At 43.6% G+C, this 21,682-nt stretch overlaps 1 protein-coding gene across 1 annotated transcript; it reads left to right on the top strand.

Annotated features, from left to right (window-relative positions):
- The first annotated feature begins 2,240 nt into the window (after nucleotides 1–2,240).
- Nucleotides 2,241–16,912, top strand: LOC108011694 (putative uncharacterized protein DDB_G0279653). Its single transcript, XM_036817312.3, has 5 exons — nucleotides 2,241–2,928; nucleotides 12,389–12,482; nucleotides 12,554–13,706; nucleotides 13,786–13,995; nucleotides 14,397–16,912. Exons 1-5 carry the CDS (start codon nucleotides 2,862–2,864, stop codon nucleotides 15,822–15,824), a joined length of 2,952 nt encoding a protein of 983 aa, XP_036673207.3. The 5' UTR covers nucleotides 2,241–2,861; the 3' UTR covers nucleotides 15,825–16,912.
- Nucleotides 16,913–21,682: the final 4,770 nt, after the last annotated feature.

The raw sequence follows: 21,682 nt of genomic DNA, 5'->3' as shown, positions 1-21,682 counted from the left end.
GTTGCTGCCGGCAGCATGACATAAACTTTCGATTGTCTGCCCGTCACATAACTGTTACTCGTCTTGTGCCTCTGTTTCCCCACATTTCCATTTCCATCTTCTCGTTCTTTTGGGCCATTTCTTCGCCACCACATCAATTTGGACTTTGGGCCTAAATGGGTAATTGGGTCAGTTGCCGTCGCCGTCGTCGCCGTCGTCGTTGGCCGCTTTCGGGAAAAGCTTTTCAAACTCATTTCACTTAAAATTCTTCTGGCTTATATTTTGGGTTGTTAGTCATGCGGCAGCTGGCTCTTGTTCTTTACGAGACTTTATGAAATTCGGTGATCTCTGCTTTCCTCTCCGCGGATTTTACAACTTTCATGGCTTATTCTTTTTCTTTTAGCTGGGTGCTTAATGCGTTTGGCATCGTTTTTGGAATCTTCGCTGGTTCTGCCTCGCCCTCTGCACATCTACAGCTTCTTTCGCCTTGTCTTGTTAATAATTTTATGTTAATTATTAAAAAGTGAAAATACGCTTTTGGCTTTTGGGGTCTCGGCTGCTTTGGCTGCATTAATCATTTGGCCGCGATACATCCTCGGCTCGTTTCTTTTTTCTCTTCCCAAAATCAGTGCAAACGGTTCTGGCCCGGTCGAGATTTATATAACGAACCGGACCGGACGAACCGTCCAATTAAATCCATTAGCTCGCCTATTGACGAAGATCATCGGTTTGGCAATAAAATGCGTTTTCGTTTTCAGCAGAAACAAAAAAATATTCCGTTGCTCATTAGCATGTAAATACGAATTCGGGCCTATAAGATACTCGAAAGTCGTGGTCTTGCGACACATGATTGAGCACTGCACTATGACTATGAATGTATAGATCTTGAACGGGTTCTGCATCCCTACTGTACGATTTACATCTATAAATGTAACACAGTCGGTGGCTTCATGAGGCAACTTTCACCCAGCTGGGCGATGGTAAAAGAATCGATCAATCGGCAACGGTGTGAAGTGACAAGCACGGTGTTCTGCCTTTACAACACTTTACAACATTGAAATTCTCGCCGACAATTCATCAGGCTTGGGAAAATCTCGGAAGAAAGAAAAAGCTGAGTAAATAGAGGCCTACTACTGTGTGTGCAGGGGCAATTCAATCCAAGTACAATGGTTATATGGGTAGGGGAAGTGCTGCAGACATCTTCTACATTAGAAAGTTTTCTACAACTACCATGCCAAAGCGGGCAGCATCGAGTGTAAGACAAAAGAAACAACTGTAAGTGCAGAGAGCCCCACCGAAAAGCACCCAAACTCTAAGATACAAGATACTCCAAATGGAGCCTGCTGAAGACAGAGCTTTGCGCTTGGTTAGACCAGTAGAAACACCAGTACCAGTACTACTACCACTAGTACCAGTACCGCCAGCAACAACAATGAGAAATGCAGCGGTGAAAGATTTCCAAATGCAACTTAAAGCCACTGCAAGATGATTTTAACTTGAGTTTTCCAGTTGGGTCTGCTGCTCTCCACGGGCAATTAAAGTATAATTAAGAATCTAATCGAGTTTCACTCTCCTTGTGCGTAATTAGCCGTGCGGTTTATGCAAAGAAAAGTAAAAACGTCGGCGGCCAACAATGGAAAAGCAGGCGGAATAAGATTGCCAGGCGAAACAGAGGCCAAAAATGTGCGACAAGAAGCTAGCAACAACAACAGCGTTTAAATTATATAATTATAAAAAAATCTTGACAAAAATAGACGAAAGTTGTAATTTGGCGAGCCGCTGAGCGACGAAAACCAAAAAACTGAAAACCCGAAGCGGTCTTAGAAGGCAGCGATGAAAGTTAAAGTTATAAAAGCAGTTTGGGGAACGCACTGGAATCGAAACGATGGTAAGCTGTAAATAATTAACCATCGTACGTCGAGAGAGTGGGTTCGGGGCTCCCAAGGCGAAACTCTTACTCAGAGCAGCACATGGCAAACAGGCGGCGGACCAAAACAAAAGACTTCAACGAAGAACCAAACTTGAAAAGGGGCTCTGCCACGATGGTGGTGTGAGTGTGATTGCTCGTATATGTGCATGGGGAGAGAAAGAAATGGTAAAAGCACTCTGCAGCCGAAGAACCAACTGTTGAGCTTATAGCTTATATACCCATGTGTGAGTGCGGCAAGCGAAAGCGTCGCTGCTTTTTCTGCTGCCCCGAGAAACGAAATGGAATGGCATGAAATTTCTTAGCGATCTTTGAGGATAAGCGCTGGTTTCACTGCGCGCTGCCGCACAGACGTCTACCGCGTTTCGAGGCAGACGTTACGTTCCAACCGTTCGGCGCGCAAGAATCGCCATCAGTATCAGCTCGTAGAAAGTCGCGCCTGCGCAGAAACTTAACACACACAAAAAAATTTAAAATATATATACAAAAACAAGAGATCATAATAATAGTGTGGAAAACAGAGTGCCAGACCACCAGCATCATGCTGCCCAAGTGCAATCAAAATGTTGTCCTTTATTGACTCTGCTTTGGGATTTTCAGTTTAAGTTCAAGTTTCTCCTACCCCTTCAGATTCCGCAAAACTGCCTTGTGTTCTCTGCATATCAAAACGCAAAAGTGAAAGTGAATTTTCGGTGTTTCGGTGCGTGTGAATGTGCCTCTTGAATGACAAATATTTATATGGTACAATGAAAACCAGGCAATCCAAGCCAACCAAATAAGCGTCGAGAAGAGAAACTATTGAAAAAGAAATATACAATTTTTCTTTGTGACCATCATATCATCGCCCGTTGACCAATTGGATTACGGAAAGTTGGCGACCAGCTCAAGGATACCCAGCGGGATTGGAATACATCTAGCACACAGCGCTATCATCTACAGACTATTGGATTTGGATATGGCTGCCAACGAGATTATGACACCCACAGTCAATGCAAATTGTCAATACTCGACCAGATATTGTTGTAAGTTGGCTTGAACCTGGGGGGCTCTAACTAACTAAAATCGAACTTTTATAAAGTAAATTCTACTGAGACTTTAAGTTATGAAAGTTCGACTGTACTGCCTTATAATATTGTAAGGAAAAGCTTCTTATAACACCATCATCCACATTTCTAACTAAACTTGTTCTAGCAATTAGAGAAGACTAAGCTCCCATCGCCCCCACAGATAAAAAAAGGGGTTTCTGTTTGGGTCTTGGGTGCCCCATTGAAGTGCAGAATGCCTAGCGAAAGCAACAAACAAACAAGCAACCTGCACGGCCAGAAAGAAATTTTCAAAACAAAAAGCAAAAGCAGCTTTTTTTGTAGAAAGTTTCCCCAGGAAGGGGCCCCGAGTTGCAGCCAGTTTGGAGTCGCCCAGCACTATGCGATGTGCGATATGCTATATGCGATGTGTTGCCTTTGTTGAGCATCGGCTGAGACTAGCAGTGGTTGCTTCTGCTTCTACAGTATCTGTATCTTTGGCTGGCTGGCGATGTATCTGTATCTCGGAGTGTATCTGTATCTGTTTCTGTCTCTGTCTCTTTCCCTGTCTTTTGGCCTGGCTTTAGCCTTAGCTTCAGCTCTGGCTTTGGCTTGGCAGCTCGCTTCTGCCGCTGCTACGACACGAATATTAATAGGTGAAAGTTGTTGCTTCGTTTCTTCGTTTTTCTTTCTCGTTGACGCCGCAGTCGCAGTTGGCGCCGCTGCCTCTGCTGACGTCGCTGCCACTTCTACAGCAATGAAAGAAAAAAGATCCCTTTTTGGGTGCAGAATTTATGTTTCCTTGAAGCCATCCAGTAATTTCTCCTCAGTGCTGGCGAAGTCGGTTTGTTGGGCAATGTTCAATAGCACTGGAAAAATTCCCCTGATACTCTATGATTTCTTAATATTTTTTAAAGACTAAATACATTTTAAATTATAATAATATCGAAAAAGACACTCTATTATTAAATTATAACTTTAAACAATATTTTTTTTACAAATTCAATAGGTATTTGTTAATTTAAATAGTAGTCTCTTAAATGTATGCTAATTTAAAGGACATAATCAAGCAAAAAACCTAAAACTAAAAACTGAAATTCGAAAAAATTCCCACTAAGATACACTCAAAATCCTTGCATCCTATCAGATTTTCTTTCTCTGTGGGTGAATGCAGCTGGTTGGCTTTGAGTCCTGTCATAAGTTGACCCACTTTGTGGCACATTTCATTGCCATGCAAATGGATTTGATCGCAAACCAGAAGTGCATATCCCTAAAAGCGCAGCCTTCAAGCTTGTTTACCATTACCACTACCTCAAATACCGCACTACCTGACAACCATTTACCATTGCCATTCCCACAAAAGCACAGTTTCTTTCTGTTTCTGTCGTTTTGGCATTTTCATTTCCATTATAATTAAGCGCTTACATAACCGCAGTTTGTTTACAAACTCGGCTGGGCAGGTTCGCGTTCGTTTCGAGTTCAATGTCCCATCGCTGGGTCTACTGGATTGCAACAGTTCCTGCGACTCGAGGCGTGTGGATCTCTCTCGAAGCGTATACGCAATATCATATATTTGCTTCTGCTCTAGGGCTAGTTCGATTCGGGTTTCGATTTCTGCTCTACACACATTCATATATATTTATAAATAGTTAGTTTCATAAATATTTATTATGCTTTTCGGCTGGCACACGCAATTATCGGGAATGACGCATGGGATTTTCGGTTGGCCAAAAAATCGATGCCAAAATAACTGAAGTACATAACAAGAAAATAGTTTAAATGCTGGCGTTGGCGAGCAAAGTGTTGGAGTGGAATTGGAATTGTTTTTGGAGTTGGAGGTTGCCCAATAACGCCGCTAGATGATAATAAACCGCTACAAATTATTTTACCCACAGACATACATCAATTTCTTCAGTTTCAGTTTCGGTTTCTGTTTCTTTTTCGGTTTTCTATTTTCGTTTCGTATGGCTATTATGCAACATACATATCTTGTCATTCGTCTCGAAGTTTTGAGGAAAGTCACCAGCGATGTTATCGGTCTTAGGTAGCATCAGATCAGCAGATGATCACTAGATCTTGAAAGTGAAAACCCAGTGGTTTTAGTACCCGATGCTATCGGTATAAGTGCCTCATTAGATACCGCTCACTTGGGGCTTTCTACTCTGAACTTGCGTGAATTTCTCACATTTTTCGAGTTTTTAAAGCTGTCTTCCTAGTTCGACACGTAGCCAAGTCGTTATTATGCAATTGCTTATTAATTCTTTTATAATGCTTGTTTTGTGGGTTAGTGCTTTTTTCGGCGGCCGTTTAATTGGCCAACCAAGACGTGTGAGCTCAAGATAGATAGAAGTGCTGCTGAAAGCCAGGAAACAACGCTTCAGATCGAGCATTTGAATGTGAGTGGCTGGAGGCAGATGTGGCTACTGGCCAGGCTAAATGCCTTTATGCAATCTGGCTAAAAGACTCTTGGCTTGGCAACCGAAAAACGTAACTGCCCAGCGGGCTCGTAAACACAAAGCCAGTGATCGATAGTTTGGCGAAAGAAACAAAAAGAAAATAAATACATTTCCCCACTGGAGTTGCAATTAATTCGAAATTACCTGTAGAATCGCGCTCGCCGCAGACATCATTGTTCGCCAAAAAAAAAGAAAAGAGATATAAATGAAGCATTTGTATTTCGCACGAAAAGAAAGAAATACTTAATTTTTTGTACATCCTCTATTCATAGTGCTTTTTTCGTATATCTTACCTTTCTTTCTTTTTTTTCTACGGACTACCGCAACAGTGGCGCCCTCTGTGCAGCCGTCTCTTTCGCACTCAGTTGCATATTTCTTTTTTTCGGATTGGCTCTACTCTTTATTAGAACTTTCACTTTAGGTCCGCTTCAATTGGGGGCTCTTTTTGTGGCGTTTTTCTCGCCTTTCGGCTGGAATTGAATAATAGGTGGTGAGGCAGAGGTGACCCAGAAAGTGAAGATGCTGAGATGTCCAATCAGTGCTGATGAGTAATAGTTTCCCCACATAAAGTGGGCTGTCCTCAGCTGTCTCGGGCCCTCAATAGAAAGTTACCAAACTAAGTTGGCGAACGTTGCTAATGCACAACCACAAGTCATCTCATTTCGAGTGGATAATTGCAAGTGAGGGCGCAGAAATGATCAAGAAACTGCGAATAACAAATAACATAAATCATATAAAAAAAATACAGTGTGTGGGGAAGGTTAAGTTTTTATGTAAGATGCCACAATTTAATTTGATTTTTATTTTCTTGACGCGCGGACAAGATATCTTGAGGTTCGCCAACATCAACAATAGTTTTAATAAATGATTTGTTGTTTTGAATATTTTTCGGGTTTTTCGCCATCGCTTTGAAGCTTTGTTTCAATATCTAGCCCGAAGTATCGGCAGCACGTAATGCCATGCGTATATATGTACGTATTCCCCATGTAGGTGTGTATGTTGGCTCTTACCGCTATTTACATTAACATTAGAGCTTTTTTTTTGTTTTCTTTCTTTATGCTGCTGCCGCTTCTGACAGCGCAAAGTGAAAGTTTTCGGGGCTGTAAATTGTGAGTGTGCTGAGCCGAGCCAAGTCGACTTGAGTTAAGCCCACGAATCGTGCGAACGCACCGAAATCAGGTGGCTATATCTGCTCACGACGATGGGCCAGTCTCGATAAGAATATTAATGCGAGCAGGGACTGAAATCAAAAGTGATTTTCTCACTGACACATATACATGCTTCTCACTTTCAAATAATACCCAACTCATTAGGCGTTAGGCGTTAAATCACAGCGGCAATTACTTAGAAAACGCAAGCAGGCAAATGGTAAATGGTAAATGTTTGCAGTTAGCCATGGCACACAGACTTGGCCACAGAAATCGCTCAGCCGCCGTGTTGCACTTTCGAAAACTAAGAGTCGAGGTAGAAAATATTCAGCAGCACTCTACTCCAAGTGCATGACAAACAGCGGAGAGAAAAATCTTTTGTAAAAGTTCATAAACCTTCTCGCAAACAATGAGATTTTGGCTTCTGCAAAATGTGCAGCCTGCTGCGGCTGGAAAATCAAAGGCAAAGGCAAAAACTGCATACATGAAAAGCTAAAATAAAAATTTTCCCAAAGCAACGAAAGGTACAGAGAAATGCACAAAGCGGGAGCCCAAAAAAATATTTTTCCTAAATTACTTCTGACGATGTCGAGGATAATGATAATTGCCATGATGATCGTAATGCCAATGATGATGTTGCTGGTCATGATTATTATATGTAGTGCGGAATTTCCACAGTTGGTTAGCGTACATTCAACTGCAAAATGGAAAAGCAGAAAGCACAAAGAGAAAAGCCCGCTGGCGAAAGATAGAAAATTCCCCGCAACAAGTTGCCTCGCTCGAAATCCACGACTCTGTCAGTTTTTCGACTCGACTTTATATCATCCGAGGCTTTCCCGCTTTTCCAGCCCATTAGCAACTGCATACAACTACTACTGGCTCTTTGGTCTCTCGTCTTTGTTTGGCTTTGACTTTCTTCTAGGTTTTCGCTGGAAAAATCATAACAAACAAGAGTGTTTCTTTTACCGTTCGCCCGATGGTTACTGCTATCTCCAGACTCATTTGTGCATCATTTGGGAGAAAGTAAAAGCCAAGAATTAAATGCCACTAGCCGTTGGCTGAAGTTGAAGCTGTGGCTAAAGCTGAAACCTGGTCGATGACTTACACGGTAAGTGCGGCCACAACCGCCAACTGCCACACGGGGCGTATGCGCATTATGGCCGCTGGTCTCCAGTCTCTGGCGTGCGGAGAAAACACCGAAAGAAATGCAGCGGCAGAAGAAAAGCGAACTGAAACTGCATCTTGGATGGAAAGCAACACGATGGTCGGCTACAATTTCATTGCAATCGGATTCGGATTCGAATTGGGAGTCTGGTTACCATGGCTTTTGCCCAAGTTGAGACCCATGCGAATTCTTGCATTCGTTTGGCCATTGCATTCAGGTGGTATCTTCGATTTTTCCAGTGACTTTGAACTTTGAATCAGCAAAAGAAAAACTGCATGAAATTTAAAGAGTTTATTTCAACTGTTTTAGTTGTATTTTAATTATTTAAAGACTCAAAGAGAAACAAAATCTTAGAAAAGCTTGTTTGTTTTGAAGACCCTAATCCAGAAGAATTGTAGCGCCATCGGCACACTCTATGGTCTATTCCTCGCTCTTTAGAATTGTAAATTGGAGGGGGACTCCGAAGCTCTTAGGAATCTTATGCTGTCAATCCAGCTTCCATCAATCAATGTCGCTTCTTAGACCTTATCGCTGCCCAATCTGACGTAGAATGCCATACCATTAATCCAAGCCAGTTCCATTCTCCGGCCTCGGTGATCTCTCTCCCTATCACTTTCGGTACTCCGGTACTCCGGTTATCGGGAGTAGGGCACGTCAAATGCTTCATTAATTCCCGCTTGCAGTCGGATAAATGGAAAAATCCTGACCCAATTAGAAATTCTCACGCAAAGAGGAGACTGAAAGCGAAGAAACGTTGGACGTTAGACATAGAAGAAAAAAAGAATCGAAAAGAAACGTCACGGTTAACAATTCCACGTTTAATCAAACAAACAAAGAATTAAGCAAGAAGAAAACTTGCCATCGCCATCCCCATCGCCTTCACATTTCTGCCTGTTTCTTCTTGGTTGGTGAAAGAAAAAGAAAAGTGCAGGAAGCCAAATAAGCGTGGCAAAAAGAAAGCAAGCGAAACGAAACGAAACCTAACGAAACGAACAAGCGCGGCTCAGCACAATGGAACCGGCCCAAAAGAAGCTTACCAACTATCCATCGAACGGCACTGGCAGTGGCCATTCTAAGTAGCCATAGTCCGTGGCAATAAAAATTCGAATTCGAAGTGGCGAGGCATCAGCCAATTATAAAGGCAACGTGATTGGACCCCCAAACATGCCCGAAAAACGAAAGAATCATTAAGATCTCCCAAAAGTAAAGACATGAAAAGACTCAAGACCCATACAAAGCATGCAGAGAAAGAAAGGCTTATGTTTTTCCAGATAAACTCTATTTTTCTAAAATATTGATGTTCTATGATTAGCTTTTTAAAATATCATTTCAAATGGTCCAAAGTAATATTGTAGTAGCCTGCATTTTATAAGTTAAAATAATCTAAAAAAGATCATAAGTCCTTATCCTAAATATTATATAAAACACAAAATCAAAAACTCCAAAGAATTCTCAAAAACAGTTGATATTGTATAATCTCTTCACAAACTTTTATAAATTATTCTTCACCCTAGTTATTCTCATCACAATTAATTCAGAAAAGATCTTGTAATAGGCGGCACATAATAATTCAATTCTTCCCGTGTACCCATGCGCATAAGCTACGATGGGCCTGCATTTCCGAGCTATAGAACCGGTTCTCGACCCACGAAAGTGCTCCAAACGGAAGTAAAGCACAGCTAACATAGCGATAGTGATGGAGAGAGGCAGATAAAGAACCGTCTTCGGGGCGAGAAGACTCGGCTTGAAGACTTCGGCTATGGCTTCGTCCAAATATAGGCCAAAAGAGAAACTAACGGTAAACGTTGTTTCTTCGGCTGATGGCAAGCGAATTGGATTGTCTGCGCAAGAAGCGACCACAGCATCAATTTCAGCATCCGAGGATTTGGGTTACATAAAAGGGCGCAAACGGAAAGTAGAAACCGAAAGAAGCGAGAAGTAAGCCCAGGGGCCCCATAAAGTGGCCAAGACCAACACATTCAAGCACTCAAGCACTCGAAACCCAACACACACACGCACACACACGATCGACGCATAAAACTTGTTGCGAAGAAAGTGAAACTTTTTTGTGAGCCAGAGCTGTCTTATGAGCCCCAGTCTTCTGTCTTCTGTCCCCTGCCCCTTGGCCCCTGCCCCTGATCATACCTCCTACCTCTTTCCCCCAGAGACCCCCTGGATATACGAGTATATATCTGCGAAAAGGGGAGCGTGGAACTTGAGCGTGTCACGATCAAGCGCGTAGAGCAACGCAGAAGGTTGAGGTTGTTTTTCAAGCTGACGCTGCCTGCGAATTTTTATATTATTTTGTTTTTTTTTCTTTGGATTTTTCTGACTTGTTATGTTTACTTATTTGGCTAACCAACAATTTTTGTCCGTATTTCTCCTCGTCTCTGACGCAGAGATTTCTTAACGAGCGCTCTTTTGGGTTGGGCTAGGTTATAATGCTGCCAAACCATTAAACGAATCGAATGGGGGCTTGGGAATTGCTCAACCATCAGCAGACCGATGTCGATCTGATACCCTTGCCTTGACATAGAGCAGGCCAGTGAGTAATAGAGTTTCACGGAGGCAAACCCCAGGCGACCCAAAATTAGAAAGTACTCCATTGCAGCGCCCGGGCATTCTTGCCATCCAATCGGGGGGAAAAACCAAACTATTTTTGATTACACTTAAAAAATGTTAATAATGGTCTCAGCATAAATCTTTTTATACAAGCTTTGGAAATCATCTATGAAATTGATAATATCTTAAAGTGCTTGATAAGGCATGGCTTAATATTATAGAGAAACTTCAATTGATTTCAAATTTTTCACTTCAAAGGTATCTCAAAAATAAAGATAAACAATAATCTTGGCTTAGAGCTTCAATTATAAAAAAGTTTGTTTACCTTAAGTCATAAAGCAAAAACATTAAAATTGCAGATTTAGTACAGAGATGGGAGAGATATTTTGATGTCCCATTAAATAGATTGCTGTTTATAAGCAGTAACCATGGGTTTGGTTTTTATTTTTTGTGTAGTCTGCAGAATCGAGTGATCAAACTTTTCTCAAGTTGCTCCCAGCCAAAATCAAAGCGGCCGCCGCCGAAAGAGCTTTTCCTAAGATCCGGCTTCGAAAATCTCGACGCTGCATCGGCAAACAATTTTCTCTAGGGGAAAAACACGTTAAAAGCCCAGGCAAGGCTGAAAAGCGGCTCTTGTGCGACTTCTTGGATGCAGCCATAGTCATAGTCGCAGCCACAAAACAAGAAATCAACCGCAGCCAAAGTCAAGAAACGTTGGGAGAAATACCAAGAGCCGAATAACGATATAAAAGATACGAAAGCCGACAGCCAAAGCCGAAAACTTGGCCCGAAGGGGCCAGCGGAAAAAGTGAACGAGTAGAAATTACGGTAAATAAATAAAGAAAGACGGCCAAGAGAAATAAGCGAACGTCGTCGTCGTCGTCATGAGCGAAAGTGAAATCTGCTAATGAATTCTTCAACGTTGAATAGTTTTCAGTCATTATGGTCGAGTGTACGTAGAGTAGAGCCGTTGTATGTGGCGTATACTTGATACTCGATGGCCACTCGAGTGAGTGCGAGTGTGTGTGTGCCTCAAGAGCCATGTAACCGGGCAGGGGCAGCCATTCCTCCAGTCCAGCGATCACTTGGCGGACCTGCGCATCTGCAGCTGGAAATGGAGATGGGAATGGCTGCACAGAGAGAAAAAAATATGATATGATGGTAATTTTCGAAACCATACCAACATGTAATATGTCACATAATGTTAAGTTCTCATTCATGCTCAATTGAGAAGCTGATCTTAATTTTTAAAGTCATAAAGATTTTAATTTATGCATAAAGTAAAAAAAATCGGGATCAGCGGTGGGTCTTGAACACAGGATTTGGTTACATTCAGTTTAACCACCCTTTAAGATCATCCGACTTATGGCAAAAAAAAAATTGTATCAATTGAGGGCCAATTTAGAATAACCCTTATATCATATAATAATTTTGTATAGAATATTAATAAAAATTATTAATGGAGCTAGAAATATATAAAAGTTTATTAATCAGCGGTGGGTTACGAACCCTGGATTTTGTTAGGATCATTTTATTCATCCTTTCGAAAGAAATTTGAACTTATAGAATTGTAATTAAAAGTAATCTCATAAATGTATTTAGATTTAGATTCGTTTTTTTATTTATATATAATTTTTTTTTTTTTGATCTGTTTTTTTTTTTGTGTGGCAATCAAGCTATTACCTCCGCTTTGGCTCTAACTTGAGATACAGCTTCGATTTTTGGCTCAGCGGGTAAAAGTAGCCAGATTCGTTATAGCAATTAACCACAAGGCACACCACACAGTAAAGTACAGCCGTAAATGGCCGGAGCAGGCATCGATGCCGATCCGCTGCCAGATGATTGCAGTGATTACCATTACCCGATTCCGACTGCAAGTCGGGTTCATTGAAACCTTGTGCAGTTTTCTATAATTCGCCACTGCTGCCGCCGTTATGGCCAGAGGTCTTTATCGATGGAGCGCGGCTTAAACTTGAATTGCTGAATTGCATTTGGCAGGTGGAAAGTGGCCGCCAGCCAGAGCAATGCCCCTCGATTTGACTCCCCAATTGCAGAGTGCCAATCCATCATTCATTCTTGCTCAATGCCCAAATCGAACTTTAACTGACTTTTCTTATTTCTGTTTGCAGGGGAGGCGGAAAAAGTCAAATCTTTGATCAGATTGCGGGCGGAACTCTCGCCTCTGTTTACGGGCAAGCGAAATGCCTCCAAATATGCCTGGGCGTAAGTATTAGATCAGTATGTAATCCCCATTGCATAACCCATAATAACTCTCGATTTCTAATCCTCTTTAGCGTGGTGGAGCGGGAGCTCAATGTGCCGCTGCCGCTGTCAAAGATCATCAAGAAGTGGAACAATCTGCTGCAGGAGTACAAGGCCATCAAGATGTCCGAGGAGCCCAAGAGGCGCGAATGGCCCTTCTTCACATTGATGGATGTGTACTTTAGCGACCAGGTGAACGATCCCTCGCTGCGTCTCTTCTCGTCCACAAAGACCCTGAAGGAGACCCTCGACGACAGTGTCTTCGAGGATGATCCAATCATAGCCTCGGCCATTGCGGCGGCCACCAGTGGAGCCTACATGGACATCGATGAGCTGATCCGGCGGCAGAAGGAGCGGGCCGCCCTGGCCGCCGAGCGGAAACTGGCCGCCGCCGCCAGCGGAGCCTCCGGTGATTACAAATTCGAGCTGAAGCCCATGCTCTCCAACAGCAAGTTCAACAGCAACAGCGACATGGCCAAGCTCTCGAAGAGCGTCGATGATCTCTCCATGCAGCAGTACAAGCTCAAGCAGGAGCTGATGCGCCAGCGGGAGCAGGAGCAGCAGGAGAACATGGTAAAGATCAAGCAGCACGCACGCCAGCAGCAGCAACAGCAGCAGCAGCATCAACAGCAGCAGCAGCAACATCAGCAGCAGCAGCAGCAACACCACCAGGCCCAGCAGCAGCGATTCCTGGGCCACCAGCCGGCCCTGTCGCCTCATCCCCATCGCCTGTCGTCCTCGTCGACGCCGCCGGCTTTGCAGCACGCCCTGCAACAGCAGCAGCAGCACATGTTGCAGCAGCAACACATGCAGCAACAGCTGCAACAACAGCAGCAGCAGCATCAGCAGCAACTGCAGCAGCAGCAGCACCACCAACTCGCCCACCCCCACCAGCCGCCCACTCCGCGCCCCAGTTCGCCACCCACCACGGCGCAGCAGATCCACATCACGGCCACCCAGCACCAGGCCGCCCAGCAGCAGCTCCACCAGCACCAGCAGCAGCAGCAGCCCTCCCACAAGCAGCAGCAGTCCTACACGGATCCCAACACCATCGACCAGTACCTGCTGTCGTGGAACAACTTCCATGGGAACATGTGCCGCGGCTTCCACTCCCTGCAGAAGGACGAGAAGATGGTGGATGTGACCATCGCGGCCGGCGGCAAGATATTCAAGGCCCACAAACTGGTAAACTATTGGTTCAGCCCCCGAACTCCCATACTCATGCCTCGCATCCTTGCTCTTCTTCTTTTGTTTCTACTTGCAGGTCCTTTCCGTTTGCAGTCCCTACTTCCAGCAGATATTCCTGGAGAACCCATCGAGTCACCCCATCCTGCTGATGGCCGACGTGGAGGCCAGCCACATGGCCGGTCTGCTGGACTTCATGTACAGCGGCCAGGTGAACGTCAAGTACGAGGACCTGCCCGTCTTTCTCAAGGTGGCCGAGGCCATGAAAATCAAGGGGCTGCACACAGAGGTGGGTCTTCAATTAGTTTAGGCACCAACAGTAAGAGACACTCGTAAAAAGAAAGGAGTGTAGCAGGGAATTCAAATAAATACTAGAGTGCATTGTTTTTATGACAGATGAAATCCAAATAGCTGGTCTAGAATAAGAAAGACCCATTAAGTCAAGACATTTAAATTAAGAGATTTTGGTTGACTGACTGAATTTAATTAGCAACAGTTTGTTTGAAAAAAGTGAAGAGTTCATTATATACACCACATATAATATTTGGTGGCATGACATTTTTAAATTTAAACAAAAAGGAGTAAATTAAAAAATTCTATGCGAGGCAATTAGTTAAAAATAATTATATAATATTTTTTTAAATGTTGTAAATATTTTTTCTAAGTGCCATCATTGACTTTCGCTTGCAGAAGAACCTGGACAGCGATGCCAGCGACATAAGTTCGCCCCACGAGAGCGACGGCACCGAGTGCCGTTACGAACGTGGAACGCACAGTGTGAACATCACGAGCGGTCATGCCGCCGGCTATGGTGGCGTACCGCCCCCGCAGCAGCCCTCCCCGTCGCCCTCGCTCAACGGACCCAACCGCTGCCCCACCCCCCTCTCCAGCGGCGGTGGCTCTGTGGGAAATCCCAACTACTCCAGCTTCCGGGACCACATCAAGTCGAAGGCCACGCTGGCCGAGACTTTCATGAAGAATCTCAACCGGAACAACAATAACAACAGCAGCAGCAACAACTACAACCATTTGGGCGGCAGCAACGGGAGTCTGAATCTCACGGAGGCGGAGAGCAACTCCTTCGCCATCCTGCAGGCAAACAGCAAGAAGATGCTGGACTCGGCTCGGAAGCAGCACAAGTATCTGGCCAAGCGGAAGATCCTGATGCACTACAATTCGGAGCTGGGTGGCGAGAAGCGGTTGAAGGAGATGGGAGACCGGGATCGCTATCCCAGTGCCGAGCAGCATGATGACGCCTTGAACAACAACCACAGCCACGCCCAGGACAACATTATGGAGCCCATTATCACGACGATTGTGCCACAGACACCGCCACCATCCACGCACAACAACAACTTTAAGATCCGTCTAGTGGAGAGCCATCACCTGACCAACAACAACAACAACCAGAATCCGAATCAGAGCCAGAGCAACAACAACAGCAGTCCGCAATCGGGTAACAACAATTGCCACAACGACAACGACAACGACGATGAGGAGGCACTGAATCTCGTCCAGATACCCAATGCGAATGGGAGCAGGAACCGCGAGCAGACGCCCACATGCGCCACGCCCACGCCCGACATCCAGCTGATCAAGCGGGAAGTGGAGACGGAGTTGCCCTCGCCGGAGATTGCCCACAATAACAATGGACACGCGGATGAGGAGTTAGCCGGAGCAGGATATGACCGCAAGTACGATGATAATAACAATAATCGCGGATTGGACATGGAAACGGACTCGAATAACAACAATAGCAAGCCGGGATCGGATAATAATAATGGTATAGCCTTGGCGCTGGGCAAGCACAAGTTGCTGAGTGCAATCAACAGGAGTCTGGAGCAGGATCAGGAGCGGGAAAGGGATCGAGATCGGGATCAGGATCAGCAGGATCAGGAGACGGATCACGGCGGCAACAACTGCAACAACGATGACAACAACAATCATAGCCCCCACCTGGACCTGAGCACCATCAAGAACATAGCCACCGCGGAGATCCTGTGCGGATTGAAGAGCAAGGTCCTCAAGCTGGAGGAGGAGCAGCGCGAGAGGGAGCGGGAAAGAGAGCGGGAACGGGAAGCCTGCCGCAGCCTCAGCGAGATCAAGAATGCGGAGTGATCCCCCCATCGATATGGAATCGATAGATCCCAAGCCCCAGACAATTATGCATTTGATTAAAAACAACACTACATAGAGAACGAGAGAGAGGTCCCCAATTCTATGTTTTGCTAATTATAGTTATTTATTATACCACTTAATATCGTTAATGTAATTGTAATGACCTGACCCCACATGAACATTGGTTAGTTTGGTAGGCCTAGCATTCTCCCAGCACACCATTTAGAATCCCCCTAGCAGCTAAGACTCACGAATCATTAACGTATCGTATCGTATCGCAGATCGCTTACCGCTGATCGAATTACAAATTTAATATTAGCACTTTGGAAATTGGCCCTGTTGCAATACGAGTTAAGCCCATGTTAAACATATTGATATCGTTTAATTATGTATGTGTAGATCAGTATGTTGTAGAATAATAATACCCCCACGCAGACGACGCACTTTCGATTTTCAGCCAACGGTGATCCGTTCTTACATTATTTATACATACCTACACATATCGTATCGTACGACGACGAATGTATCTCAACACGAATCACGCATGCATATACATAACGCCACCCCCTCCCCCCCTCACATACACATACATACATTGCACCATATACCCACGAGTATAGTAATGACATTCGGCCCCATTCAGTCCAGATGTACATACCACTGGAACTAAATGGGCCATCTACAAAGGATCAAAAAGAAAGGAACAATATATGTATCTCGTTTTTAGTTTTAACTTGCCAGACCTTTTGAATGAGCACTCAGATAACTCGGGTTACCCAGCGATCGTAAATAACTCGGCGCTTTCGTAACTTTTACCCTCAAGCGGTTCCGGATCTTGTTAATTGTTGTATGTACATGCCCATGTGCCTGGAACCCAGCCCCAAAAAAAAAAAATCGCACGACATTTGGGACCACTAGCCCCTCTTAACTGCCGATCAACCAGAATTAAACAATGCACAGTGTAACTCGTACAATATTTATTCAACTTCTTTACATTTAAAAAACAAACTTGTGTAATGTTTTTGCTGTTGAACATTTTTTTATTGTAAAAGAATTAATGAATGAATAAAGATCCCAACAAATTCAAAGCCTTTTTAGAATTATTATTTATTCAAAGGGAAAACTGGTATTTTTGTAGAAAAGGATGCTAGTAAAATGTACTTTTAGTATGTGTAGGTATTTTCTTGGATTTCTTTTAGTTGTTGAAACTTTGTAAGTGTTTCTAAACTCTAGTATTTTTATGCAGTTACCATTTGGTGACTTGGAAATCTTGAAATATAAGTGTGAAAATCATAAAATACTTCTGTATAATACTACCCAAAGACCTTTTAAGGGAAAGTCCAATAAAAAATATACTAACAGCTTTGGATTGATTTGAATATTTTAAAAACTGACTGAATCTAAACCATCAACAATGGAATATCCTTTTTATAACATCATCTGATCCTGTTTTTATTGACAAGTTCAATGACTGCTTATCAAAACCCGAAGAGCTGAGATACACTGAGGAAAATGTCCTTCGACTACGTTCCATGAGCCCCTTCTGTACCTCTCGTTCATAAAAGGACACTCTCAGGACTCGGGCGCTTACTCTCTCTTTCTCTAGAGAGCTGTCCTCTCCAAGGAGAGAGAGAGCGGTTGAACACTCTCTCATTACGTCGGCGCAGAGCCGTCGAAAGTGAAAAGGAAGAAACAAGGACGAAATACATTTTGTGTATTTTCGGTGGTCGGCGGTTGGGGGCGCGCCGTTTTTTGCCCTTTTTTCACGCGCGCACCCATCGCCCAGTTGTTGTAATTGAAAACTACACAGTGTCCTGCCCAAATCTCGCACTCACACACAGAAGCGGTCGGGCGCTCGCACACGCACACACACACACGCGCACGAAGGCCGGCACGAAGGACGAGCGAAAGGACGAAGCCGAAAAGCAAACGAGCAGAGCCGTCGCGGCAGTTCTCTGTTCTCCGCTCTGTGTGTGGTTGTAAAAAAGGCGAAAACGTCACGGGCAAGAAACCGGTTAATAAATTATTGCTAATCGAATGGTAAAATGCACAATAAATAAATAAATGTGAATGCTAAAAATCGAACAAACTGCACGGTCCCGAAAACTGTGCATGAAAATGTCGTAAGAAGCGTCGAAAGCAGTGAAAATCCCAAGTGAACGAAGAAAAGCGGTGAAAATTTCCTATCCACAGTGGAACGTACAACGCGTTCCTTTTTTTTCTCGTAGTCATTGTTTTGCGGCCATTTAGAAACTGCGCAAAAGGCAAAAGGATACGTGAAGCGGATGTGAAAACGCTAAGGATACGCTGGTGTATCCACAGGATACAGATGTGCCAGGAGCTGGGAACCAGTTTCAAGGAGGAGCCTCAGATATGTATGATGTCCAGCGGAGCACCCTGGAAAACCGGGAGAGCGCTCATCGAAGCCCCATCATTAAAAGCGCATTAAGTACATCTCGCTGTTGGGCGGAACTCCCAAAATACAAAAAAAAGAAAGGATATGCCTCTGAAGGTGAAGACAGCGACGGCGGCGGCGTCGCCCTGAAACAGGAACAAAGCCGAAGGATCAAGGAGCGGGAGTGGCTGAACAACAACAATCAGCCCTGGCCATAAATGAATTTTACGTATTTCGGTATACACACGACAAACGCCGACTAGCGCCAGGACCAAAGCCCCAGGACGACGGGTTTGGGTTTGGGTTTCGGTTCGAGGATGGCGATGATGATGGTGACGATGATGATGATTATGAGGAAAAGGCAGAGGGAAATGAAAAAGGAATAGGAAAAGGAAAGGCAAAAGGCAGAAGGGTGGGTGGCTTTAGACCAAGTCCGTCTGCGATTGTACGAGTAGTAATACTATACACACACAGGCACACAGCAGATGGCGTATAGAGAAAGAGTGCCAACAGGAAGAGGAAAAAGAGAAAGAGCGTAGGGTGTGTGTGTGTGTGTGTGTGTGTGCGCGCGGGAGAGAGGAGAGAGGAGCACCAGGATAAGGGATGGTCGCCTCGCCTCGCCGCTTACTTTTCATACACATTTATGTGTATTGTACTACTCTACTGCAAAAACTGCAGCAGACGCAGGAAGGAGCAAAGGAGCAAGGAGCAAGGAGCCAAGGAGCGGCAACAACAAACCGAGACTGGCCACAAATCAATCAGCCGACTGGGAAACACCCTACACGGCGAGAAAATGAGAGATGTTTATTCATAATTGCATTATTATCATAAGGAAAATATTAGACTTTTTCGTTTTATTACTCAAATTTTTTTTTAAATTCAGATCCATTGTATTAGATTAGGGTCTAACTAAGCCTAGATTAACCAACATTATCAGACAACACAGAATATAAATTTCAATTAGACAAAGAAATCAAAATGAAATATTATTTTTTTGAGCTTTTACCAAACGTCAATTTAATATAATATAATTTTTGCCGTTTTTTTAAGATTCATGGTAATATTGAATGGATTTTAAATTTTTTTATAGTTTTTAATTGTTTTATCATTCAGAACTCCATTTAGATAGTATAGTATTAGTATTTTTAATGAGTGTTGCGTATAAGGCTGCAAATTAGAGGAAATATTCCAAATAATGCGTTAGATTTTTCTCAGTGTTCATTAAAACTCGATTACCAGAGATTCTTACTAGCAATGAATGGGGTTAGACCAGTCCTTCCCCTAAATGTCTCGAAATGTATCTAAAATCGACTATGCCTTGGGCAGCAGCTACTCAAATTCAATTTCGAAAAATTGGTCCTTTTTCGGCGGAGTGGTGGTGGTTGTTGTTCCTGCCGCCGCCAGATCCTGGGAAGGGCATGTTAAGGGTGAACCGGCCGCACTCACACACACCAAAACACATACATACAATGGCCAGACGGACGTACAGACGGCGGGAGGCACAGTTAGACTGGATGGCAGACGATTCGGCCGCGACAGAGGGCGGTGGTCGCCGTCGCAGTCGACGCCGGCGTATACGCTCACATTCACATGCAAATGCACAGGACACACCAACACATATGCAGGCATATCCTGTTCCTGTGATGCAAAGATGTATGCAACATGCAACGAATTTCGGCTACTTAACCTACAGAACAAAGGAGGATACAGAAAAAAATACAGAAACGTAAGGAAGGATAAGCCTGCGCAAGGCGCGCAAAAGGACACGCGCGCACACACACACACACACATCAAAACTCAAACTCAAACGTACACTTTGAGACTAATTTAATCCTCTAGCTCAGTTGAATTCAGTTCCAGTTCCCTCGGCAACCGCCCCACTCAGACGAATTATACGAGAGGCCGGAAATAGGAAAACTACAGGATACAACCTACCCACACTCGTACAGTATACACACATACACACACACGAAAGCCGCTTATGTCTACGTTAGTTACTTTACGTTGTGCGTTTAGCGGCATGTAAATGCCGTTATTACGCCCTAAACGCCTTACGTAGTCGCCGGTTACGTGAATTACATCGGAGCTCGCCGAAATAATATCCTTGTGTATCTGTGTGCGTAATATTGTGCGTGTGTGTGCGTGACGACGTTAACTCGTATCTTACTTTCAATGTCATCAAAAAGGGCTGAAGAAAGATATTTCTGCATTTGAATCGTATCACAGCCAGCTTTGATGGGCATTGCAATGAGCATCGATACCACTCGTGACCTGTGACCCCTCACAGCGAATATACTCGTAAAGCCAGTCCATTAAAAAGGGATAACGGCGGATAGCTAAACCAACAAGTGTTCGTGATAAAACATATAATTCTTACGTAACTCCTCAAAGGGTTGTGAAATGTTGCCTACTATCTACTCATATCACAGCCATTTTGATGAGTTTCGTGCGAATTTCGGCAGCTGGGCAAAAATCGCATTTCGTAACCGTTTGATTCGCATCTTTCTTATACCATGTCGTTAAAATGTTTGTGACCTTATGTATTCGCAATCATATCACAGCCATTTTGACGAGTTTGGGTAAAGAAATCTCAACATTGGGCGCCATTTCTGAGAGTTACTTTCAGATCCACCAGACGTCAACGCCCAAGATCCATCTGAAAAACCCCTTTGTAATAAGGATACACAAAAGTTTTAGATGTTTTTGTTTTTTTTTTGTTTTTTTTTTTGTAGTTTTTGTTTTTATTTAAATTTATAATAATTGTTATTTTATATTCTTTTTTTTTCATTTAAGGAAACTTGAAAGTTTACAAAACAAAACAGACCACAACAGATGCTTCTAGATCATACGAAATATAATCAAACTGATTTATGACGGGCAAAGAAGTAATACGGATTGCTTTTCGTTAATTTTCTTTTCGTTAATTTAGGGACAACGGAGGCACTAAAACCCAAAGGAAGCCTGACTCAAGCTCCTGCTCTTACATTTGCTTTAGCCTGTAAGTGTAGCAAGGAAATTTGTTCGAGAAACATCAAAACAATAATTTAAAGCGATGTCACAACATTTCTGGTAAATGCTAGCGAAAGAAGTGCAACAAAGGCGGATAGAAGTGAAAACAAAATTCAATTTAAACAAAAATCAATTAGTTTTACCGAATTTCGAAAAGAATAAATGTGAAGCGCTCTAAGAATTCATATTCGTTTTTCATTTCCCGCAGGGCAAGCAAAGAGCTTCCATCCGGCTCTTGGCTTCGGTAAACTCTTCCCGAACCGATTTTACATTATATGCTAAAGTAATTTAACAATCGGAATGCGCTGGATGGAGCTTGGCCCTTTCCTTGCACCGGTGGAAAAACTAACTTGGAATGATGACTTGGGTTTTTGGTGTCTGTCGCTGTCGCTTTGCTTCTGGGGTTTTGTGTTGCTGGGTGGGCGTGTGTGCATTGGGTGTGCGAGGCTGGGTT

Source organism: Drosophila suzukii, chromosome 3 (assembly GCF_043229965.1).
Source record: "Drosophila suzukii chromosome 3, CBGP_Dsuzu_IsoJpt1.0, whole genome shotgun sequence".
Taxonomy (NCBI): Eukaryota; Metazoa; Arthropoda; class Insecta; order Diptera; family Drosophilidae; genus Drosophila; species Drosophila suzukii.
Note: the sequence above shows the minus strand (reverse complement) of the source record. Positions and strands in the feature narration are given on the sequence as shown.